Source organism: Euphorbia lathyris, chromosome 2 (assembly GCF_963576675.1).
Source record: "Euphorbia lathyris chromosome 2, ddEupLath1.1, whole genome shotgun sequence".
Taxonomy (NCBI): Eukaryota; Viridiplantae; Streptophyta; class Magnoliopsida; order Malpighiales; family Euphorbiaceae; genus Euphorbia; species Euphorbia lathyris.
The window spans coordinates 41,357,072-41,383,616 of NC_088911.1; the positions used below are offsets into that span (position 1 = coordinate 41,357,072).

General features: G+C 35.1%; 1 protein-coding gene and 1 non-coding gene across 4 annotated transcripts; both read left to right on the forward strand.

Moving 5' to 3' along the window:
- The first annotated feature begins 192 nt into the window (after nucleotides 1-192).
- On the forward strand, nucleotides 193-26,018 carry LOC136217913 (transcription initiation factor TFIID subunit 2). Of its 3 annotated transcripts, XM_066004612.1 has the most exons (25): nucleotides 194-460; nucleotides 599-926; nucleotides 1,452-1,597; nucleotides 1,693-1,759; nucleotides 5,036-5,235; nucleotides 5,342-5,495; nucleotides 6,659-6,743; nucleotides 6,844-6,935; nucleotides 7,788-7,913; nucleotides 8,006-8,059; nucleotides 8,260-8,325; nucleotides 10,065-10,162; nucleotides 10,271-10,612; nucleotides 10,693-10,780; nucleotides 11,546-11,671; nucleotides 11,751-11,807; nucleotides 13,032-13,111; nucleotides 13,198-13,240; nucleotides 15,466-15,552; nucleotides 18,950-19,039; nucleotides 23,770-23,828; nucleotides 23,902-23,992; nucleotides 24,079-24,244; nucleotides 24,376-24,559; nucleotides 24,796-26,018. In XM_066004612.1, exons 1-25 carry the CDS (start codon nucleotides 345-347, stop codon nucleotides 25,967-25,969), a joined length of 4,119 nt encoding a protein of 1,372 aa, XP_065860684.1. In that variant the 5' UTR covers nucleotides 194-344; the 3' UTR covers nucleotides 25,970-26,018. The 3 variants fall into 3 exon arrangements, with proteins under 3 accessions (XP_065860685.1, XP_065860684.1, XP_065860686.1); XM_066004614.1 differs by lacking the exon at nucleotides 194-460 and having other exon boundaries at nucleotides 789-926; nucleotides 1,435-1,597; XM_066004613.1 differs by lacking the exons at nucleotides 23,770-23,828; nucleotides 23,902-23,992 and having other exon boundaries at nucleotides 193-460.
- On the forward strand, nucleotides 2,614-2,686 carry TRNAF-GAA (transfer RNA phenylalanine (anticodon GAA)). Its single transcript has one exon. It is a non-coding gene; the product is annotated as a tRNA-Phe (tRNA).
- Nucleotides 26,019-26,545: the final 527 nt, after the last annotated feature.

Genomic DNA, 26,545 nt, shown 5'->3' on the forward strand with positions numbered 1-26,545 from the left:
TCTCAGCTTATAATTTATACTCAATTTAATAACTGCGTAGCAGTAATATATTTATTTCTTACAATAAAGTAGAATTTCATAAGGGTGAAAACGTCATTTTGTTCTAGCATTTCGAAAATATCATAAGTCGCAAGATTCATTCATTAGGAGGGCGCGAAATCACCCGTTAAACTAAAAACAGTCGTCAACGTGTGCGGTTCAGATCTAGAAAGACAAAGTTAGGGCTCGATCAGATAGAATGACCCCTAATCAGAGAGATCGAGAGGACCTCTATAAATACACCCCTCTTCTTTAACTCTGCCCTTTAATTCGAGCGCGCTGAGGTTTGGATTTGAGATTGAGCCATGGCGAAGCCGCGTAAGCCGAAGAACGAGGACCCGAAGCCCGAAAATTCAGGAGCTGTAGTCCGTCACCAGAAGCTTTGCCTCTCTGTCGACATGGATAAGCGCCAAATTTATGGGTCCGTTCTTTAATTGGCACATTTCTTTTAGGTTGCTGCTTTGAGAGTCTGTGAGATGGTGAATTTTTGCATTCTTTTCTGTCGAGTTAAATTTGTGGCTTTCAGCCTCAATTGATTTTCTTCTTTTTGGTTCATCAGTTATACTGAATTGGAAATTATCGTCCCGGACATAGGGATAGTGGGGTTACACGCGGAGAATTTAGGTATCGAAAATGTGTTTGTGGATGGGGAGCCTACTGAATTTGAATACTATCCGCATCAACATAATGCAGTCGAGAGTGATAAGAGATGGAATTGGGTCTCTAATGTTGGTTCAGCTGCTGATGCTGCTGGCTCTGCTTACGTGTCTGCCCTTTCAAAGGAGTTGGTTCCGAATCTACTCATTAATTGTTGCAAAGCCTTTAGGGTTCCAAATGAACAGCAAGATCAAATGAACTTGGAAAACGGTGATGCTGAAGCCAAGCAGGTTACTGTGGCTCATCTTTATTGTCTTTTAATTATTTGGGCTCCCTTTTGCGTTTGGACTAGTTAGTCACAGTGAAATATGCACCTAAGTGTATTTAGAAATAGTCTTAACTATCTGCGACATCATTTTATTTGGCGTGGTTAAATTTTGTTCAGAATATGTTTTTAATGACTTCAACAGAACTTCATATAGGCGATATTGTTAAGTTTGGTTTTGGACCTGTTGTCCAATTTTTCATTTTTTCATTCTTTATTTTTGCAATTTGTAATTCTTTTCATTTCATTTAATAAAATTTAGGGGTTTGGAGGTTGTGGGTAGGGGCTGATGCCAACCTAGTTGGGATGAGTCTTGCCTCTCAACCTTCTTGCTCTCTGCCTTTACTTAAAAAAAAAAAATATTACTGTAAAATGCTTCATTCATTTCTTTTGTTTTCTTGAAAGTTGGTAGGATGATATGGTTTATGCATAGTTGTCATGGTGAGGTTACACGTTTTTGGTTTCTCATGTAGGTTGATGTTGGATGCAGAATGTCAAATTGGTTCGAATCAATTATTGGGTAGAGAAATCAGAGGCAGGGATTCACTTTAAGGATAATGTGCTGCATACTGATAACCAAATAAGGCGTGCAAGATGCTGGTTTCCTTGTGTTGATGAGGGTTCCCAGCGTTGCTGGTATAAACCACTTGATTCTATTCTGATTTAGAGATTTATTGTTATACTGTCCCTTATTTTAATCCAACTAGCTACTTGTAATGTTGTTTATTCAGTTATGATCTCGAGTTCACAGTCGCCCATCATCTTGTTGCTGTGAGTACTGGGAACTTGCTTTACCAGGTGAGGATTATGAGAAAATCTTCCTTGATTATTTGGAGTAATGGAACTTCTAATCATCCTTAATTTTATATCTTTTATTTTTTTGAGTGTGGCTCCATTGATTGAATGTCATCATATCGATGCTCAACTTGATAACTGTGCTTGAAATGTATTGATTTGTTAGGAAATGGAACATTTGAAGTAATAGTATTATCATGATTTATGTTCTTCATCCACCTTACTGAAGATAATCCAAAATCTTAATATTTATTTTAATGGAGTTTATATAACTGATTCTATGATGACACGAGGTGAACTTGATAACTATGCTTGAAATGTATTGATTTGTTAGGAAATGGAACATTTGAAGTAATATCATCATTTATGTTCTTCATCCACCTTACTGAAGATAATCCAAAATTTTAATATTTATTTTAATGGAGTTTATATAACTGATTCTATGATGACACGAGGTGAAGTGGATACCAAAATATAACATTTTTTTTTTGTCTTTCTATGATATTGCAGTGAGTGCAAAATGTTGTTGTTTAATGGATAGAAAGATAATTAAATTTTTCATGGATTGTGGAGATATTTTTATGAAATCCTATAGAGCATTCTCACATAAGATTGGACAGGTTATATTATTGGTACATTGTTGATGCTCTTACGTTTGTAGTATGTTGGACGAAGCACCAAGTTCTGTCTAACTGAGACAATGCTTTAGGGAAATAAATTTGTAGGTTGTATGTTCATAGAATTTAAATTTGCAAGTTGTATGGTAATTTCGAGTCTATTCGGTAATTAGTGAGTTTGCATTTAGGGACTAAGCTAACACCCTTCCAAATCCGGGTCCGATTCGTGGTGCATAATTTGCGGGGATAGCTCAGTTGGGAGAGCATCAGACTGAAGATCTGAAGGTCGCGTGTTCAATTCACGCTCACCGCACGCATCTTCAGGATCGAGCTTTGTTGAGGTGTAGGATAAGTGTTTGGATCAAGAACATTTTTTTTTTTTTGTTAAAAAATGAAAGATCGAGGTCCTTCTGGATTGCTAGATTGCTAGATTGGGAAGCTTTAATAGATTGGGAAGGTTTCTTGTAGAAAAATATTCTGGCTTCCTTACTCATTCTCTATTAGTAAAAGAACTTTTTCTGTTATCTTGTGGAAGAATATTCTTTTACTGTTTACTATATCCACCAATATGTTCATAAATTTTGCCTTCAAATTGTTCGTAAAACCAGAATTATGAATGGGATTTTTTTTACAAATACCACAAGACTCGTGCAAAATCTACATAAATCCCCCGTAATCGAAAGAATCTCTTGCATTTAATGCTTGTCAACACTTGGCTTTGCTTTTTAAGCTAGTAAATTAACACTTTTAGAGAAACTGTGTAATAATGAAGCAATGGAGTAATAAACTTAAGGCTTATTGTGATGGAGGGACATCATTTTGAGTGGTATCAATGCTTAAATAGGAAATTGCAAACCAAGGAACTGTCCTTCATTTCAAGTCTGCAGGTGCTATAAACTGTACATATCTGAGGAGGTTTGTTGTTTGGAATACAATATTGACACTGAAGCCAAAAGTCACGACTCTAAAGAGTAATTTTCTGTCAGTGTACTATGTATTTGAATGTTAGATATCACAATGTTGAGAGTAAGCTTCTTCCTTGTGAAATGCAACACATTGAGGATTTTAATTATCAAACAAGAGAACTATATCTGTTTCTAAACTAATATTTTTTTTTGTCCTTAATATTTCTAATATTATGCAGTTCCTTTCATAACTCTATGCATGATATTCAATTTTCATCTTCATTTTTTTTTTCTGATTTGTCTTTCAAAAACAAAGCTATGTCATGGATTTGTATGTTAATGACTTCCCACTTGCTATTATAACGTTTTTCCTGTTCCCCCTCACAAAATTAAAATCTATTTTTCTTTTACAAAAAGTAGGAATGGAAAGAAGATGTGCTTATTGATTTGCATGGCTTTTTAATTTGAACCAACTTGGCCCTTTCGATATGAAAAAATGGATTTGGAATTGTAATTTTAGCTGTTATATTCATAAGGGAAATACAAGGATAGAAAATTAACAATGAGGAGGTAAGCAATATTATATATTATAGTTGTAACTTGTGTCATTGATAAGGAAGTTGAGAGTGCGATAGCATTTTTTTTACCTTTGGAGGATAATTTGTGGGGGCACTCACATTTTCTAGAGTCATGCTTACTTCTTGCATTTGAAAGTAGGTGAAGTTTGATAAACAAAGATCTTCAGGGTGACAAGAGTTAGCAGGCCTTACATTCGTAGAAATGCTGAAGAATTAGTGACGTGTTATTCTGTACTTTTTCTTCAGTCGGAATAACTGTGGAAACTTTTGTTGCTTTTTCTTTGGTTTCTCTTGAACAATATCTGGATGTCATGAAGATGAATTATAGACTTTGAAGAGCTATGTGCTTGTATAAATAGAGGGAATAAAACGTCAGAACTTTACTGTGTCTTATTGTTTTTGGGACTATATGAAGATATACATCAATTGTAGTGTTTGAGGAACTGTTGTCTTGCAACGTTTAGGAGTAGATGACTTTCATCAAGCCTTTGCTTTGGCACGCAGAGATTTGAAAATGATTGTGGACTTCAATAATTTCTCTAATTTGTCTTGTTTGAATCGACACTGCTTCATCTACTTTGAAGCGATGGTTTGCGTATGTTCTGTAGTCATCTGGAACTAGAAAGGCTAAGGCGAGGGATTCCTTTGATATAAATAACAGACCAATTGGCTTTTGTGCAATACCTTTAACATGTATTAGATACTAGTAGTGACTTCCAATTTTAGTTGAGTTAGCGTAGTTGTTTGCTGGGAATAATTTCATGACAACTGTGTACATAAGCTTTCTCTTTAGATATGAAGAAGAGTCTGCTGTCAAAATGTCCTTGACTTCCATTGCTTATTCTATGTTATTTTAATTCTGCTGATGTTGTTTAGCTTAAATAAACCTATATACTGCTCTTTAGTTGAGATTTCACATTGTTAACTGAAATATTGCTCTCCTTATGTTCGTATTTTAGTTCTGAAACTTGAATGGCTGCACGACTTGGCTATGCCTAAAGAATGGCATTTTCAAGAGCATTGGAACTTTTTTGTTCATCTTTTCTTATTTGATCTATGCGCTCATGGATATTAATGAATGAAGATGAGTAGGTGTAATTGAAGGCCTTTTATGCTTGTTCTATGCGTCAGGCTTTTGATTTCATTAATTTTGAACAATATGTTTCTTATATATTGCAGGTTCTGAGCAAAGATGATTTTCCCCGCAAAACATTTGTCTATAGATTAGACATTCCTGTAACAGCTCAATGGATATCGTTAGTGGTTGCACCGTTTGAAATCCTTCCTGATCCCCATGTTGGTTTTGTTTCACACATGTGCTTGTCAGCTCATCTGTCAAAGCTTCGGAATACTGTGGAGTTTTTTCACCATGCATTCAAGTTTGTCACCTTAGTGATAAAATTTTACTTTTTATTTTTTATTTTTTGACTAGCAATGGAACTGACACGCATATGGTGTTTTGTGATTTATGATGTATTTCAACAGCTATTATGAAGAATACCTAGATGCAAAATTTCCATTCGGGTCATATACACAAATTTTTTTATCTCCTGAGGTGGTAGTGTCCTCTTCTAGTTTGGGAGCTTCCATTAGCATCTTTAGTTCACAAGTATTATATGATGAGAGGGTTATTGATCAGGTTTGCCATTCCTTACAGCATGAATATTTTATAGATGAACATATGCTAATAAGTGTTTTTATACTTGTCATGCATAACTGAGTCGTGCAAGTATGTTTCCTTATAACAGGATCTTGTCCGAATCATATTTACATTAATTATCAATTTACTTTAAGAATTTCTTTCTGCGTTTCTTCAAAAAGTTTTAGCTGTTAGTCTTTTACAATCTTGATCTGAAGTAACAAATGTATGCTATTTGTAACTTGTAAATTTTTAAGTATTCTCTCATGACTTCATGAAGTAGGCATAGAAAATCAACAATAACGACAACCAAAAGCGTTATTGCCTACTAGTTAGGGTCACCTGTATTAATACTCAACAATAACGACAACCAAAAGCGTTATTGCCCACTAGTTAGGGTCACCTGTATTAATACTTTTCATGAAGTGGCATAAATAAGTTAAGAATTAATTTTTCATATTTAAGGATCTTACTGCTATGTGGAAAAAAAAGACAGATTTTTTATTTTTGAATAATTAACCACATATTTTAATTTTAGAAAATTTGTGCATGTCTCTAAAAGTCAAATGTATGTTGCATGAATAAATATGTTTCAAGAATTCTGAAGTGCAAAACCTTAACATTATATCTTTACTAGATCCAGTAATTTTGTATTGAAAGCTGTTCAAAAATTCCAGTTATGGTCTTTCTTTGTTTATGTTGTCATGGAAATAAGGGAAGCTTGAGATGTTAAATGTTTTTTTTTTCCCGGAGTAATTTTGTGTTTGAAAACTTATATTCTTATAAAGACTCTATATTCATTAAATATGCTCCTTTACTCTTTTGTTTGTTCATGTGTTCTGGGCACTATGTGAGTCCTATATATTATAATTATGTTATTGACTCATTTGATGCTTGTTGCTGAACTTATGATGTAAAGATGTTTATTTTAACTTAATTTTAGGAAAGAAAAACTAGGACATAAATATAGAATTTCCATGGCCTACCTTTTGGAATTACATTTGCTGTTTTCACTCAGTTGAAGTTTATCATAAAAAAATATGTTTCTGTTCCAAAGTTAAAATGCCTGAACTGTAGTTTGTTACTTGAACATTGTATTATTAATTTTGTTCAGTCTAGCAAATAACTACCTTATGCTGATTGATTACTATCTATTGCAACAGACGATAGACACAAGCATTAAACTGGCTTTTGCACTAGCAAAACAGTGGTTTGGAGTTTATATAGTGCCTGAGGAACCGAATGATGGTAAGCTGGCTTAGCATGGTACTTTGTGCTGCTTGATTGACGAAAGTATTACAGTGATTGGGGAGATAAATTGTCATGCTAATGCAGCTTTTTAGTGCAGAATGGCTCCTGGATGGACTTGCTGGTTTTCTGACAGATTTGTTCATAAAGAAATTTTTAGGAAATAATGAGGCACGTTACAGAAGATACAAGGTTAGGACATACTCATTGTATTAAATTTTCAAAATACAAAAAATGAAATAACTTGAGATATACTTGGAACACTATTAAATTTTCAAAATACAAAAAATGAAATAACTTGAGAAATACTTGGAACACTGTATTAAATTTGCAAAACTCAAAAAATGGAATAACTATTATATTTAAGATGATAGATTAAATTTAATTAATTTCATTTGACATTGATACTACAATAATATATGGACAAACTTAAGTTTTCAGAAGTTCAAAGATTAAAATCAACTTAGAAATATTTAGATACTAAATTTTTAAAACACAACAAATAGAATAAATAATAACATTTGAGGGACAAATTAGACTTTTCTTACTAAATAAGTTATCCCCACTCTACGTATAACTTTAGTGGGATAAGAGGCTTATCCTTCCATTGTCTCACTCTCCTATCTCCCAAACAAACATGGGATAAGTTATCTCGTTTTTTTTATCCCTTGAACACTGGTTGATGTTGGTGGACCTCTATTTTGGAACGAAAGCTGCTTTGTATGCTCGTTGTTAATAACCTAACCACATGCCTTGTTTTGTAACATGCTGAAGCTGACAGACACTGGCCTAGAATGGGAGTATTTCAAGAATTTTTTAATGACTTTTTTCTTTATTAGGTGTTGGGTTGGGAATTAACTGATGTCTTTTCTCATTTTCTATAACCTTTTTTTCTGTTCATTTAGGTAAAGAGCTAATTTGCAACTCCTGTGATCTCCTCTAACATAGTTTCTAAAGCACTTTCTGGACACCCTGTTATTGATTTTTTTTTTTTTTTTTTTTTTTTTTTAAAGTGCCACTCTATCTGATATGCTGAAAATGCAGGCGAACTGTGCAGTTTGCAAAGCAGATGATAGTGGTGCTACAGCTTTAAGTTCCTCTGCTTCTTGCAAGGATTTATATGGAACTCATTGCATTGGTATATCTGGGAAAATACGATCTTGGAAGTCTGTAAGTTCATTTCTGAGTTCTTTTTATTATGTGCTTTTTCATTTTTTTGTCCTTGGCATTTTGCTTGGACTGATATATTGCATTATGAAAAGGTGGCAATCCTGCAAATGTTGGAAAAACAAATGGGGCCAGAATCCTTCCGCAAAGTAAGGATGGAGTGGATTTAAATTTTGCTCTATCACTCACATTTTGAAATATCAAAACCTTGTTATTTTTGGTGTGGCTTTAACTTTGATATTTATTGATGGATATTTTGAAGATTTTTCCTTTTTGACCAGGTGGGAAGGAATTAAAAGGTTCTTGTTTTCATGTACACTTCTGTTTTTGTTTCTATTTGGTTGTGCAGATTTTGCAGAAAGTTGTATCACGCGCCCAAGATACAATACCTATGAGATCTCTTAGTACAAAGGAGGTATTTTCTGCTTCATGGAGTCTAATAATCTAAATGACTTTTGAAAGATATCACCAATTGGAAAAATGACTTGTTATTGTTGCATTAATTTTGTTTTTTTTAAAGAAAAAAATTGTGTACCTCTGTGCAACTGTCTTTATCACTTTTACAGACAATATTACACATCAAAACCGAAAATAGAAACTATTATTACAATGTCAACAAGAAAAATGAAGCTGGAGAAATTAGTATTTTCAATTGGATAACCGTACTCTAACTGTCATTCTAGACGACTTGCCTACAATCCCTAATATCATAAGCAATGTACTTGGGTGGAATATTCTATGCAACGACTTTTAAAGGTTGTCATCTATATCCTACCACATATTCTGTTAAGTGGTTCAAATGATAAGAAAGTGCAGAATGCAATTGAGAAAATGACTCAGCCTGAGATTTAGTTTTTGTTCGCATGTGTCAGGTGCTTCCAACAAAGAATATTGGGGATCAGTATTAAGAAATAAGATGTTTGTGAAGGAGGAGATATAAGTAGAACATTCCATGCACATATGTAAATTAGTATACGCATAGTTTACATAGCATTCATATGTGTGGTCTAACTTTTTTATTACTGTTTCAACTTGTATGGTTCAGAAACAAGTTTTTTGGATGGATTTTCTGTATTGTTCCATTACATTGTATTTTTTAGGTGTTCTGTTTTATTTCGTAATGGCGTAATTTTGCTTCTAACCAGGAGGATTTGTTCAGTCTATAGGTTTTGGAGAGCATCTAATTTTGCTTTCTTCCATGTTATTTGTGTTGTGATAAAAGAATAAAAAAAATGAATGAGTTTGAAACCTGGTCTTTCTTGTCTTTAACAGCGACGAACTTTAACTTCATATCAGTTCATGGATCTTAGATGTTGGCATGCTATTTGGTAAAATTTGCTGTTTTAAGTTTGTTATAGTGTAATTAGTTTTAAGCTGAAGTTTTGAAACATATAAAGTGGAAAACATTTTGGACTATGTAATTTTGCTTTTTTTCCATGTTACTGCTGCTGTGATTTTGTGGGATGACGAGTTTTAACTTCTTTCTTGTCTTAAAGAGAGATTACTTTTATTCTTTTGAACATTTTAATTTTAATTGAAGAAGGGTTCAGATGTTTTTTTTTTTTTTACATTAAACCCAACAAGTCTTCTATGTTAGCCTAATTTAGAATTAAAGAATTTACTAGAACAAATTACAAAAATAAAGTTGGACTCAATAAAACGAAGGCAAAAAGTTCAAGTACTCAACATGTATTGTCGACATATATTAGTATATATGCACATATTGACAAATTCTTTCACATCCTCTCCAACTTGTGAAGTAACCATCATGTGCGTTATTAAAATTTTATTTGTCTATTGTTTGAGTTTCTTAGAGGGCGAGCATTGGCGCAACGGTAAAACGTTGTTGCCGTGTGACCAGAGGTCACGGGTTCGAGTCTTAGGAGCGGCCTCTTGCCAATTAAATTGGCAAGGGAAGGCTTGCCCCCAATACACCCTTGTGGTGGGACCCCTCCCCGGACCCTCGCTCAGCGGGGACGCGTAATGCGACCGGGCCGCCCTTTTATTGTTTGAGTTTCTTCTTTTACATTGGGAGGTTTCTTTAAACTACCCATTTCATCTAATAATTTGCGAATCCTATTGTCTGACTTTCTTCTTTTACATTGAGAAGTTGCTTTAAACTATCTATTTCATCTGATAATTTGTGAAATGCAGTTTCGGCATTTCGCAACTAAAGTTGGAAACCTTGAGCGCCCTTTCCTGAAAGAATTTTTCCCTAGATGGGTCTGCTCATGTGGCTGTCCAATTCTCAGGTATTGCTTGCGTGAAATATAAATTACTTGTTTCTTCATGTCTTTTATGTTCATTGATTTTCACAACTTTTCTTTTAATGTCTTTTTGCTTCTATTTTTAAATTGAAGGATGGGTTTCTCATATAACAAAAGGAAAAATATGGTTGAATTGGCGGTGCTGAGGGAGTGCACAGCTATTCCTGATGCAAGCATCTCAGTTCTTAACCTTGATTCTGACAATCGGGAGGGTGAAATTGGATGGCCTGGAATGATGAGTATCAGGGTTTATGAACTTGATGGAATGTATGATCATCCAATTCTTCCTTTGGCTGGAGAAACGTGGCAGCTTCTTGAAATACAGTGCCATTCAAAGCTAGCTGCTAGAAGGGTGCAGAAGTCTAAGAAGGGTTCAAAACCTGATGGCTCTGATGAAAATGGTGATACTGTCCCGGTGGCGGATCTGCGGTCCAGGTGCTTTGTTGTCTCAGTCGGTTGTGTTTCACTCATGTTAAGTTTATATTTCGCAGTGTATTTGAACTTGTTTTTTGCAGTTTGGAATCCCCCTTGTTGTGGATAAGGGCAGATCCAGAAATGGAGTATCTTGCTGAAATTCATTTTAATCAACCTGTACAGATGTGGGTAAGACATTTTGCCTCTTTTGCTAAAAATTGCTAAAAATCTGATATGGTTATCCTTTATTGACATTGTAATTCTGTTCTGCTGAATTTTTTTAATCTTATACAATAGTATAATTCATAACATAATAACCAATGGTGGTGCTATTTAAATCACTGTGATAAAAATGTGGGGGCTAATATACATATCTGTGGATATTTTATGATAAGATCAGATACAATGAACGTGCAGCACTCAGGAAATCGGTTTTGTTTTTATTAAGAAAGTTGATATAGCATGCTTGAGGTGGTTTGATATCCAACACAGATACTTAGGTGTTCCTTAGTTCCACACTGTATTAAGAACATCAAAATATCAAATGTAGAATACAAAAGCAAGAGGTAATCCATGTCCAACATGTAATGAAAAAATGAAGGGTGGGAAGGGATTTAACCTCTTCATCACTGAGGAATGAGATCCTTGAGGTCATTATAAATAGGCTTGTGGTTGATCTACACTCTTAACGAAACTAGGCCGTTTGTGGGTTGTGTGCAGAGAAAGTCTAGATGCTTTAGGTATAACTTGTTTAAGCAATTACTTTCATTGGAAATGTATATTTGTCTATATAGGATGGCCTCAAGTTTGGAATCACTTGTCCTATGGTGCCTTAAGAATTGCTGGTCTTATCACTCTTCAACTTATATCATAACATTAGTATTTGCTACGTATAATTCACTTGAGTAGTTAAATTCAAGCTAACAATTTCGCGAATGTGTTGATATTAATCAGATCAATCAGTTGGAGAAGGATGAGGATGTTGTTGCACAAGCGCAAGCTATCGCAGCATTAGAAGCTTTACCTCAGCTTTCATTTTCTGTTATAAATGCTCTGAATAATTTCCTCAGTGACTCCAAGGTCTGTCTTGTTTTTATCTGATGATTGGTTTGTAATTTGTGTTTATTGTGATTATCTGAATTTGTTACGTGTTGGTCAGGCTTTTTGGAGAGTCCGGATTGAGGCAGCATTTGCCTTGGCTACTACAGCGTCTGAGGTACTATAATCATTTTAGCACATGTGATAAGCTTTTTCTCCACGAAAATATTGCATAGCATTCTTAAGGATCTCCATTATATTTCTCATTCTTCTTTGCTGGCATGATATTGCAATAGAAAGAAAATCTAAATGTCCAGACAATTTGGGTACTGTGGAGATTTTGATTAGGGTCTTAAGAAGTGAAGCAAATCCAAATTATGTTGCACGAAAATGGAAACGGACACGGGAAAACCATATTTGTTAAAAATATATGTGGACAACATGTATATAATAAAAATACTAACAATATTTCTAACATGTATATATATATATAAGAAAAATTACATGCAAGTTTACATAATAGGAAAGAAATAAAAAGTTTATATATATATGTAATGCTTGTGATTGACACATGATGAATTGATTAGGAGATTTAATAAATGTGTCATCTCTTTCTAGAATTGCGTTGTATTTTAAGAATTGGATATCCAAATTGTACGAAAGGTGAAGTCTCAATTTCTAGAAACCGAAACGTTTCTGAAATGTGGAAACTCTTCAAAATCAAGGTTTCCGTGGAACATAGCTCGTATGATCATTTTCATGCAAATAGGGAATGTTTTGTGTATAAGAAGGTGTATTAGCTCATTAGTTTGAGAATATTTTTATATAAATTACTATTATATAATATATTCTTATTTATAGAGGTGTTATTGTAAGCTTGGTGCCAGTGTTAACTCATTAGTTTGAGAATATTTTTATATAAATTACTATTATATAATATATTCTTATTTATAGAGGTGTTATTGTAAGCTTGGTGCCAGTGTTAAGCAGTGTGGTTACTTGCTTTATCTGCTCGACGACGCATGGTATGTCAGTCATGACTGAAACATGAAAGTTTTTTTTTTTTTTCAATGGTGCTCTATTTATATGATTGAGCTCATATTTTGTATATTTAGGTAATTACTGTTCATTTTAATAGACATGTGTAAATCCTTTGTTCTTTGAGGAATGACAACTGGAAAAGTTGTGACTTTCCATTACAGCTTCAGACTACTTTTGCATCTGCAATTTAGACATACTAGGTTTTATGTTTTACCTTTCTCTTTCTGCTTGCTTGCTTATTTGAAAGTCGGCCACATTCTTACTGGTGAAACTTTGAATTAGAATGCTTATATCTTTTCAAATTACTGATCCATGTTGGATTGCCTTTAGACCTTATAAACTTAATCATTATGTGCTATAGGGAACTGATTGGTCTGGCTTGCTGCATCTGGTGAAATTTTACAAAAGTCGAAGGTTTGATACTACAATTGGACTCCCCAAGTGAGTTCTCATGATCCTTTTGATCTTACCTTTCTACAGATTAGTTTTGATACATTTTTATATCAATATTTGTTATTTCTCTTCAGGCAAAACGACTTTCACGATTTTCCTGAATACTTTGTACTTGAGGTAATGCAATGAGGTAGGGTATGTGATTAGTCTATGTGAACTTGGAGTTCTCTTTTTTGGCTCATAAAAACCATGCCTTCATGTTATTTTGAATGCTTTTATGTTATCATTAAATTATTTGAGCGCCTTCTCATTTTGGGGAACAAGTATAAGTTTTTGAGAACCTGCTCATACATGTATGGGCTTTTGTTAGGTTTCCTTGATGCTAATATAATCAATTTAATCAAATTGAATGTTCTACTACTGGAATGAGCACGAGTGAATGGATAGAGATTTTAACCTAAGTTTAATTTTTTTTTATTCTATAATCTTTTGAGACAATTGCATTTATTAGGTATAGTTGGAGATAAGTATCCATTAGTCATTAGAATTTCTGCATTTTTTTGTTTTTGTCCCAAAGCCTTCTATATAGTATTGGGCCAACCATGGGTATTTGTTTCACGCTCCAGATGGTTCTGTGCGTGAGGATGGTGTGTTAGAAATCCCACATTGCTTAATTAGGGAGCTATATGGCTCCTTATATATGTCAAGCAATTCTCCTCCTTTGAGGTACTTTTTGCAGTGAGTTAGGCCTTCGTTTACAATTTGAAATGCTGTTTTTGTAGATACGCCATAATGGCTAATGAAGCTTTTTGCTCTTGTGGCATTAGTATGTACTCCATACATGTATCTGAAATGCATTTTCAAACAAGAAGCCCCTTTCCATGCATCTCTTCATGGAAATAGACTAGTTCCATTAAAATCAAGAGAATGTAGTAACTGCTGTTCAAATCCATCTCACGTTATTCGGATGCTTGCAACTTCATGAAAAGGGTTCTTTTCCTTGACTTCCTCTTCAATTTTACGACCTTCTGAAATCAAATTGGATGGTCAAAATCATCAGTTGATCTGTATATCTCTGTCAACTCTATTTGTTTGGGCTTGTTGCCATTACCTCAGTCGTGAATCTCTGACTGAAGCCATTTCTTTCTTCTTTTTTCATTATTTTATTTTATTTTATTCTGAAGGTTTGATATCTGATTTAGGGGAGGGTTTAGGGTAATTAGATTTAAACAACTGGTCCTAAAAAAAGTGATTGTTGTTGTAATGATATAGAATAAATTAGGGTTTAACAAAAACTATTAATAATGAGGAAAAAATCTAAACAGAACGAATATGAGGAATATAAAACAAAGTGGTATAAGGCAACCAAATTGAATGAACGTCTCTTCAAAAGAAAAAAGAACAAACTTCTGAAGGATGGTCAGGTTCATTATTATTCCGGAGTCTATTCTCATGAGGGCTACAAATCATATCATTTGAAATTTCTCTATTCTGACAGGTTTCTGATTGGTTATTGGTCCACAAATACGAAAACTCTTATTTTTTGAGGTGTTATGGCATCAGAGTAGAGTTTAAGCCTTCTTGCTTTTTCATTCTAGGTTTGGTTCTTAATGAATTTGGTACCAAAGCAAGTTCATCAAGATTCTTTAGGAACATTTTGGCATTGCTCTCCTAGACACTAAAAACAGTTTTCTCAGCTAAAAGCATTTGTTAAATGCAAAATTGCTTTCCTTAAAAGCTGTAAAAGTTGGGAACGCTAAAAGTAGCTTTCGGTAAATGCATTCTTGTAATTTATAAAAATTTATAAATATATATCCATATATTTTATTATTTACACTTTTCTCCATGTTCACATTTCCTACATATTTTACTAATATTGTTTCGGTCTGAATTTGAGTTTCAGTATCTGTTTCAGTGTAACATACAGAGGTTTCCTTGTTAGGGAAGTATAAGGCAAACATCATATAGAGTTGTGTAGTTTTATATTCTGTAGTTCTGTTGGCTTCTAGATGATGCTTGTGGTTGACTTCTGTAGTTTTGTGTATTCTTTCTTTGTGTTCAGTTATTGGGTGGTAAATTTTTTGTTGGTTTGTCATATGTTACGCAAAAAGTCTCGTAAAAAAACTGTGGTAAGTTGTTCCCACAAATATATTAAGATCCAAGTCTTCTGGATGAGATCTATCTTCGGACCAGTATTTTTTATTTTTCCGGTTTCTTTTTTGACGTTCTATCGGCTATCATTTGAGGTGGAGTGGGGTGAATAGAAAAAGTATTATCTACATCCCTTATTATGATCATAGGTTTTGTGGTGACTTTTACAAAGTATTCTCTTCTTGGTTATTTTTTATTATTATTTACATGGATTTGTATAATCTTTTTCCATTTTTTTTCTATCAATTCAGTCAATTCCTCAAGCTGTAGCAATGGTTAGAGCTGCGGACAACAAAAGCCCACGAGAAGCTATTGACTTCGTTTTGCAACTTTTGAAGGTTCTTTTTTTTCTTGCTTGAAGATGTATCATCTCAGAGCTTTTGTGACTAAGTTGTTTTCCTTAAGTTATATTTGATGTGGCATTTTTTGAATATGTAGTTTTGTTCTCGACTAATTAGCTAGCTGGTACTCTTAACTAAAAGTTACAAGAACAGCTTCTGGTGAACTAAATTGCAAGGAAGTAATACTAAAAGGCACAATGTAGAATGCGCTTCTAAGAAAATAGAAGTATAATTTTATTGCCAAGATGTCCATTAGAAGTGATTGCTAGATTTAGTAGCTGTAAATAAAACTGAAAAACTAAATGAAAAGTTTTGATTAACCAAACCCAATGGTTTGTGTTAACAACCAAATATTTGCACATATACACAGTAAATTTCTAAGTAATATCACAAATATATATTAAGTTCTTCATTTTCAATTTTGTAAATATTTGTATTATCCATCTAAATTTCTGGTAAATTGACTCATTTTGCTTAATATTTATAATTTGGCTAGCTTATTATTGTACTTTTTTCTTCCATTCTATTTTGAATTGTACTTGGTTGCATGTGATTTGCTATCTTCAATTATTGTAGGTTTTCTATGCTAAATCTGGTTTTTTCTTTCACTTTTATTTTTCCATGTAAAATATTTTGTACCATCTATTTATATAAAATTGTAGAAGTTCGTGATGTGAATATATATTTAATTGTAGATTTTGATACTATGTGATTTAAAAAACTTCGAATGAAATATTTATTTGTGGAAACTTAAAAATAAAATACCAGTCAACATAGGTAAAGGCTATGCTTACTTTGTTTTTAACAAAGTAAGCCTTACTTTGTGTGTTTTCATCATTGGATTAATTTTCTAATCCATCATCCAATGGTGAAAACACACCAAGTAATAGTACTTTGTCAAAAACAAAGTAACCATAGAAGGCACCGTCAACATAAATGTTAGAACTTAATAACAAGTTCTGTTATTCGATTTTAACAATTAGGTTTTTGTTTGAAAGTTCCTTGAACGGAGGACTTTGTTTATGTTCTAAAATATAGCAGGTGGACCACTTGGCGAGATAATGAGAACCCTAGCTAGCTTAAGCAGATATAGCAAATTGCCTGAAGAATATGTCGTAAATATGATATGGCAACGATTAACGTGTGAAAAGTATTTTACCTCTGTAGAGTGAATTTCATGGTAAATGTGTGAAGGATGTGGACCAGAAAGTCCTAGTTGGAGATAAGGATATCAAGGAACGATGGAGGTCCTATTTTGATGACTTATTTAATGGAGATCGCAGACAAGATGTTGGAGATATAAGTATCCATCACGATATGATAAATCATGAATGCCTGCGTAGAATTCAAAAGGGTGAAGTCAAAATGGCATTAAGTAAGATGAAGTTGAAGAAAGCAGTAGGACGTGATGGCATCCCTATTGAGATTTGGAATGTTTGGGAGAAAGAGGAATCGAATGGTTGACGACGTTCTTCAACAAAATTTGGAAAAACAATAAGATGCCATCAGAATGGAGGAAAAGTATCTTAATCCCTTTGTATAAGAACAAAGGCGATGTCCAAGATTGTGCCAACTATCGGGAAATCAAATTAATGAGTCACACTATGAAACTTTGGGAGCGAGTGATCGAACAAAGGCTAAGGAGGACGGTGAAGATCTCGGAAAACCAGTTTGGCTTTATGCCGGGAAGATCAACTATGGAAGCCATCCATCTAATGAGACAATTAATGGAGCACTATCGAATTAGAAGAAAGACTTGCATATGATTTTCATTGACTTGGAGAAAGCATATGATAAGGTACCAAGGGAAGTACTTTGGTGGGCCTTGATAAGGAAAGGCATTTCGCGGAAATATATTGACATCATAAAGGACATGTATGAGGGAGCATGCACGAGTGTACGTACTAGTGTTGGTAAGACTGAAGAGTTTCCTATTACGATTGGAGTGCATCAAGGTTCCGCACTAAGCCCATTTCTTTTTGCCATCGTTATGGATGAACTAACAAGTTCACTTCAAGATGGTATACCATGGTGCATGCTGATGATATTGTGTTGGTTGATGAGACGAAAGAAGGAGTGGAGAGGAAGTTGGAACTATGGAGACAAACTCTAGAATCTAGAGGCTTTAAGTTGAGCCGAAGTAAGACAGAATATTTGGAGTGTAAGTTTAGCGGCTATAGGAGTAGGGAGGCAGGGACAATCACCCTAGATGGGAGAGTTGTTCAGGCCTCAGATTGCTTCCGGTATTTAGGATCTATTATCCAAACGGATGGAGAAGTAGATGGAGATGTTGCTCATAGGATTAAAGCTGGTTGGTTGAAGTGGAAGAGTGCTACGGGTTTCCTTTGTGACCCCGGCATGCCTAATAGATTGAAGGGGAAATTCTACCGGACGGCAATTAGACCAGCATTGTTATATGGTACAGAGTGTTGGGCAGTGAAACACTGCCACATCCATAAGATGTCGGTGGCGGAGATGCGTATGTTGAGATGGATGTGTGGTCATACGAGAAAGGATCGGGTGAGTAATGAAATAATTAGGACAAAAGTAGGGGTCACATCTATTGAGAATAAAATGAGAGAAAACCGACTAAGGTGGTTTGACCATGTGAGACGTAGAGCGCTTGATGCGCCGATTAGGAGAACCGAAGAGTGGCAAAGGGATGTAGTGGTGAGGGGTAGGGGAAGACCTAAGCAAACTTGGAGGAGGGTGATCGAGAGTGATATGAGTTTACTAGGAATTGAGGAAAATATGGTAGTGGATAGGACGGAGTGGAGGGAGCGAATTTGTGTCGCTGACACGACTTGATTTCACGGTTTTATATGATGGTTCATGTTCGCCGACCCCGAATCATTTCGGGACTAAGGCTTTGTTGTTGTAGAGTGAATTTCATGGAAACCTGTGTTTATCAATAAAAGAGAGTTTGGCCAGGTCAGGAATCAAATTGGAAAAAGCAGTTCCAAGCATGAAGAGGAAAAGAACAACAGAACGGTATAACAATGGAGAGTGATTTGTGTACCTATAATGTTTGAATTTATCCTGAACCAGAACTACAATGGGATAGTGAGAACAGGATATTGTCAACGCATATAGAAAAGCTTCTGAAAATTAGGGTATGAGTATCATTAGTTGGCAAGCTTTGAAATCAAGCTTCGTCAGCTATAATTTCAACTATTACTGTATTAGTATAGTATATTGATTATCAAATAAGTAGAAAATGATTGTGGATGGTGGATTTTATGTTCTTATTGTACTGTGTATTTCATAAAGTTCTCATGACTTCCCTGATCAATTTTATATTTGTACCCGCATATTAGAGAGAGAGAGAGAGCCTCATGTTTTCAGTATGTTTAGTGCTTCATGTAATTTTTGGTTTTGTTCTGGTGTTCTGCAGTATAATGATAACACTGGAAATCCTTACTCTGATGTCTTCTGGCTTGCTGCATTGGTCCAATCAGTGGGCCAACTTGAATTCGGGCAACAGGTATGTCTATTTCCTGTTGATTTATTCAGCATTCATCTGTTTGTTTCTGGTTTATGCAACATAGTCTATTGCTATTTTATACCCATTGAGCTTCTATAATTGTTGTTATTATTATTTTTTCATTTTTTTCAATCTTGCTGCTATATACAAATACGAGTTTTTATTGTTGATGGATGCTTTGTCGAAATATCCTTGGGTTTAAATTATAATTATGGTTTCAAAACTATAATCTAATCTACCCACCAAATCTTATTGCGAACTTGATAAATGAAACTTAATACTACTATAAAACTTCTAACCCTGTTTTAATTTTGAGTACAAGAGTCTTACATTTTATTTTAAATCGTTGAACACCATTTGATGAAGCTTTTCTTAGTTTATTTTCTCTTTGTAGTGATATTTCTGTTTTCTTGGCAAAGAAGTATGAAGTTGTGTTATTATACTAATATCATTATTCCTATGATTTATGAGATTTCACTTCTTGTTTATTGGTGTCATAGTAGTGCAAACTCAATCAAGATTGATATGTATGGGTTTGTAAAGACAAAGTATTAATCATGTCAAATATTCATTTGCGTATAGTAATTGCAGCCATTTGATCAGTTATAATACCTAATATGACACTTTAGCTAAAGTCTTAGTTGTTGAAGTTAATTTGGTTGAAGTAAAATAAAATTTTATTACTTTAGTTAAAATCATGCCCTGAGGTCTGGCTCTGCAAACACTTTGATCCTTTCTGTTTCAAATAGCAAGTTTACTCCCTGGAGTATAAGAAGCAATTCTGTTTAGTCCCTTTATCATTTTATGTTTGAAACAGATAAATAGAGGATACCTACTAATACAACAACAACAAAGTCTTAGTCCCGAAATGATTCGGGGTCGGCTATCATGAACCATCATATAAAACCGTGAAATCAAGTCGTGTCAGCGACACAAATTCTCTCCCTCCACTCTGTCCTATCCACTACCATATTTTCCTCAATCCCCAATAAACTCATATTACTCTCGATCGCCCTCTACCAAGTTTGCTTAGGTCTTCCCCTACCCCTCACCACTACATCCCTTTGCCACTCTTCAGTCCTCCTAACCCGAATCAAGTGCTCTTCGTCTTACATGGACAAACCACCTCGGTTTTCCCTCATTTTATTCTCAATGGATGTAACCCCTACTTTTGTCCTAATTATTTCATTACTCACCCGATCCATCTCAACATACGCATCTCCGCCACCGACATCTTATGAATGTGATAGTGTTTCACTGCCCAACACTCCGTACCATATAACAATGCTGGTCTAATTGCCGTGCGGTAGAATTTTCCCTTCAATCTATTAGGCATGCCGGGGTCACAAAGGAAACCCGTAGCACTCTTCCACTTCGACCAACCAGATTTAATCCTATGAGCAACATCTCGATCTACTTCTCCATCCGTTTGGATAATAGACCCTAAATACCGAAAGTAATCCGAGGCCTGGACAACTCTCCCATCTACGGTGATTGTCCCCGCCTCCATACTCCTATTGCTGTTAAACTTACACTCCTAATATTTTGTCTTACTTCGGCTCAAGCTATAATAAAACAACTCGAACAAACAAATGAGAAAAGAAGTTATTGATGTGTTTTCTGGAATTAGGATGGAGCTTAAGAGCAACTACTAGAGAAAAAAAAAATAAAATGGAAAAGAAACTGGTTGATGAAGTACTGCGACTTTCTCAGAGAAGATCCCTCCTCCGAGCTAAGCAGGAGAGTCGTTGAATAAAATTCCCAAACAACTATCTTGCTATCACCACCCTTACCATTTCATAACTAGTAAATCCCTCTTTATTTTTTCAAAGTATAACTAGCTCAAGTTTGGCAGATTCTTTGTGTCCCATTATTTTTCCTAGGATTAAAGCCTTATTTGGGCCCTGTAGTATCCAAAATGTTAGCATTTGGTACCTGTGGTATGATTTGGTAACATTTGGCTCTTGTGGTATTCTAATTTTTGGCATTTGGCCATTGTGGTATGATATCGTAACATTTGGCCCCTGTGGAATCTAATTTTTGACATTCGGCCTATCCTAATTTATGCCATTTGAGCCCTGTGGATGATTTGGTAACATTTGGCCCCTGTGGTATCAAATTTGTGATATTTGGCCCTGTGGCCCGGTCGGATCTGTTATCTTTCCATCTATCTGAGGGCCAAATACCAAAAAATTAGGATACCACATGGGCCAAATAAGAGGCTTTAATCCTTTTTCCTACTGTAAACATTTCTGTTAGAGAATAAGTCAATGTAATTAATGAAAGGTATTGCTATTTACCGCCCACAAATTACTTATCATATCCACAAATTACTTATCATCGCCCCCAATTGATCATCTTTCATAAAAATAAATTTCAACCTTTTAAATAAATTGGTAATGGTTATTAAAAATCATTAACACCCTATCTTGTCGATAATTAACTATGTTATTGCATTAGATGAATTGAACGATTACGTATTTAAACATCTAATTAGCGAAAAGATTACAAGAAATAATCAAATCAAGGATTCAATGAAATCATGTAATACGAACAAGAACATAATAGAGATCAATTACTTGAAATAGATGAAAAATATTAAGTACAAAATGATCTTATTGTTTATTGTTCAAGACCTAAAAACCTCTAGCTAGAAGGTAGGAATTAGTTCACCATGAAGGTAGGAATTAGTTCACCATGGAAGAAGAAGAAAATGCCAAAGATGAAGAAGAAAGATGATGATCCATGGTTCTCTCCTGCTCTTCAATTGATAGAACGTGTTTTTCCTAAAAACTAACCTAAAACTTAGTTAATAAGGGAAAACCTAAAAGAAAACCAAATCTAATTAGAATTTAATAGCCATACCTGATAGAGGTAAATCTTACTAAATACTAAAATAAAATATATTACAAATGATAATAATAATAATAATTATTAAAAGAAAGTCTTCCAATCATAATTTAACTCTTAAATTTAAACTGGCTTTTACCCATAGGCATGGGTTCGGAAAGATCAGTTTTTTGGTGCAAAATCTCCTTCAGCATGGCCTAAGCCATAGGCATGGGTTAGGACCTGGCAGAATTCTCCAATTTCACTTTAAGCTTCATAAAATTAGCATTTTAATCTCCAATTTGAATTGAATCTCCAAAAACACCTATAAAACATAAAACAAAGTAAATATGCATCTAAATGATAAAACTAGCACTAAACGATAAAAAATTAAGATACAACACTACCTGAAAAAACAGTAATAACAGCAAGTTGGAATGTGATCTGGGCATAGTTATTAAAGGCGCGCCTATGGCGCATGGCGCACCAGGCGCAGGCCTTAGCGCCATGGCGAGGCGCAACTGCCATGGCGCGCGCCTGGTGCGCCATTTTGCGCCACGAGGCAGTTGCCAAAGGCGCGCCTTGGCAGTTAGAGGCAGTTATGGGCAGTTTTTTGGAATTTTTGGCATTTATTTTTAAATATATGGAATGGAACACATGTTCTATTAACAAAAAGTATGAAAAAGGAGAGAGATTATACGTTTTAACTAACTAGAAGACGAAGGGACTCTTTGAAGAGGAAGAGACAGAGTCATTTGAAGAGTGAGAGACAGAGTCATTTTATTTATGCTTAAGATATTTTCATGATTTAGTATTCATTGCATTTTTATGTTAGTTTTATAGTTTTATAATTTTTATTTTTGTAAGTGCGCCTTGTCTCACTATGGCGTGCGCCATCGCCGTGCGCCATGCGCCAAGACTCCAGGACCCCTTGCGCCTTACTGCGCCATGCGCCTTTAATAACTATGGATCTGGGACACGATGGAAGTGGCGTGCCACAGTAGGAAAGAGGCCACAGTAGGAAAGAGATCACCGGAGCAGCACATTGCCTGGTTGAGCTTTATCGGAGTCATTTTTTCAAAATTCATCATTTCTATAATTGGAAGTGTGTTCAGCATTACTACAAGGAGACAGGATAGAAGTTTTTTAAGCACCGCGTTGTCTATTTCATGAAAAAACATCTCTTTTCTTTATGTTGTCAAAGGTGAAACTCTCCTTTGACTTTTTGCTGCTTCTGTCCAAGGCAGAAAAACTACTTCAATCCAACCACAGTACAAAATAAAGCACACCCAAAACAACACAAATCATAATTAATTACTCCCTCTATTCTCAAATAAGTGCCATTCTAGAATTTTCACACAAATTAAGAAACACAATTAATATGCACTTAAATTAATAAATTTACATGGATTAACTAAATAAAAATTCTCTCCTATAATGATTGGAGAAGAAACTTTGAAAGCTTAAAAAACACATAAATCAAGACAAAATTTAAATGCTTAGACCAAAAAACTATACTAAATTTTATTGAAAAACGAAAACGACACTTAAAAAAGAACAAAAACAATTATCTAAAACGACACTTATTTGAGAATGGAGGGAGTACTAAACAGCCTGTAACAGTAGTGTTATCACTGATTCCCATTGCAATCGATCCGGAAGACTAGGCTGCAGAGTTTTATCTCCAATGGCTTTCTTTAGTAATGAAACATTGAAAATTGAAGTTGTGATGAAGTTTGAAGTTTTCAATTTGTATACTGTGTGTCCCACCTTACTTTCAATTTGTTCACTTTAACCGACATTTGAAGAAAAGGAAATTTTATAAAATTTCAGATTTTCTTTACTGGGTTTTGTAACATTTGTCTGATGGCTTACCTTTTGCTTCTTTGACCTCTTGGCAGAGTGTTACCCTGTTAACATCTCTTCTCAAGCGCATTGATCAGCTTTTGCAGTTCGACAGGTGCATGGGCTTCTAAGTTGTTCGATATAATTAATTTAGTAAAAATATTTCTAATTCTGTTGGGATTTACTAGGCTGATGCCAAGCTACAATGGGATTTTGACAGTTAGTTGCATTCGTACGTTGGTACAGATTGCAATAAAACTTTCTGGATCTATTCATCTTGTATGTACCTTTACATAGTCCCATCTACTAATAGGCTATTGTGCTTTTACATTGTATTCTTAGAACGGTTTTATTACTCACTGCAGGATCATGTTTTTTACCTTATTAAACCTCATAGAGATTTTAAGACAGTTTGGCAAATTCGAATTGCGGCAAGCAGGGCACTTCTTGATCTGGAATACCACTGCAGCGGCATTGATTCTGCATTGTCATTGTTTATCATATATTTGAAGGAAGAGTCAACTTTAAGAGGTTTCACGCTGTTTCTTCTTCCACAGCATATTACTCTTAGGCTTTTAGATTTTTTATTGTCTGCTTTGAGCACTTGTCAATTCCTTTATTAGAGATTGATGTATCTATCACTTTTCTGATCTGGTTTGCAGGGCAAGTGAAACTTACTGCTCATGCCATGCGGTTATGTCAGATACAAGATGCTACTGATTCTAAGGATGACATCAAGAGCTCAACTCTTGTGGCTTTGCTTAGTCTACTTGAAAGTCATCTAGCATTCAACAATACGTATCTTCGGCACTATTTGTTTTGCATCTTACAAATTCTTGCAGGAAGGTTTGTTCCTTTTATTCCTTGCCTTTATCTGTGATTTTACCTGGGGAGACATTTTCTGGCTTCGCCAGATTTACTATAGCTCCCTCCACCTGCATGAATATGCTTGGACTGATGGAACCAAATCAAATTATGAGGGAGACATGTTTAGGTTCATGGGTTGTTTTGTGTTTAGAAGCAGCCTTGAATTTATATTTCATGATTTATTTTAAGACGTGTTTGTTAATTTGCTTTTTCAGGGTTCCAACACTCTATGGAGTTCCTAGAGATAAGACAATATGTCTTGGCGATGCTGAAACATGTGGTGAACCAAAAAACATATTTGTACCGCTTGTTCCCGAAACAGAACATGTAGCACCCTCTGTAGATGGTCCGAACCTTAACCTTGATGCTATTGGTGTTCCGCACGCTCCCAAGGAACCAGACAGAGTATCCAGTGACCATCAACATGCAATGGATTTGGTCATCGTAGAAAATGCAAAGGAACCTGATACTATCTCCAGCAGTCATGAACCGAAGATGGATTCAGTCATTCAAGAAGCTTTGAAGGAGACAGATACTGTCTCTCAAAATCAAGAACGAAAGATGCCTGTTGTGAAGATTAGAGTTAGGAGATCTGCTGCTTCCAGTAGAGGTGAGGAGACTGATAACCAAACTCTTGAGAGAACTCGAGGTGGACATCGTGAAACAGATCGTGGGGCCAGCAGTTCTATTTCTGTGGATGCGCCCCGTAGGAATTCTGGCGAGGCTGCTAGTGGAAGTAATCAAAACGTTGAAGAGGTCAACTCATGTCTTGACCGTGGTTCCCGAATGACTGCTAGCATTGGCAGTGCGAAACTTGCAAGTGATGGTGACAACTTTGGGAAGGAGCTGCAATGCACTGCTGAGTCGAGCAAAGTTGTGCATCCACGGCTTGAGGATCTATCATCACCTAGTATGGTGCAAGATAACAATGTTGACACAGGGGCACAGAGATATGCTAGTCTGCAAACACTCTCAGTAGGGAGGTTAGATAGGGATGTTGATAATGGAGGTGTTGTGGTATCTCCTCGTAGGAAAGACAAGGGGAAGAAAAAAGACAAGGAAAAGAAGCGGAAACAAGAAGATCATAAAGGGCGCAAGAGTGATCCAGAGTACCTGGAACGGAAGCGTTTGAAGAAAGAGAAAAAACGGAAGGAAAAGGAATTGGCAAAGTTGCTGCTAAGCCAGGATGTAAAAACATTACCTGCTGTAGACTTACCGGTTCAAAAACAGGAACCAAGCTTTAAGTTGGCCACTGTTCAAGTTAAACCTAGTGAATCCAGTGGTTCCAAACTGGTGAACACAAATGTTGAACCCAAGACTGAGATGTCAGAAGGCAACTCTGCTCCTCGATTTCGAATTAAAATTAAGAATAGGACGTTGAATAAGTAATATTAGAATTTTTGTTGATTATAGAAAATGAAAACAATTAATTAATTAATTCCCTTGTAATTTTTGCGGCTTGTACATCTCCACCTTGTATAACATTACATTTGCTAATATGAGGAACCCTTAAGGTAAAATATGTAAAATGGCTGATGGATGCATGTATATGTTTCTGACTTTCTGTATTTACTTAATTTCTGTTGCTCGAAATCTCAAATTAGGAATGTCGAGATGGGTTATCGTAGATGACACAAAAATAATAAGCAGCTTAATAACTTGTTTTATAAATTGTGATTTCATGTCAGAAATTAGCTATCAGAGACAGCTTGATGACCATAGTCTATAGATGTAGCAATGTAAATTGATAGGAAAAAGGAAAGGAAGCATTAGGATACTGCGATGTCATGAAAATGGTTTGGCATGTTGTTAAGAAGTAGAATATGCACAAAGAGGTTATGGAGAAGAGCCTTGGCCACACCATTGTGAATTTAGGAATGTGTTGTCCCATGTGGCACCTGACTGACATGTTAGCAAGAAAAGCTGAATTAGTTGTAAAATTGTTTAAGAACTTTTTAAAAAGTT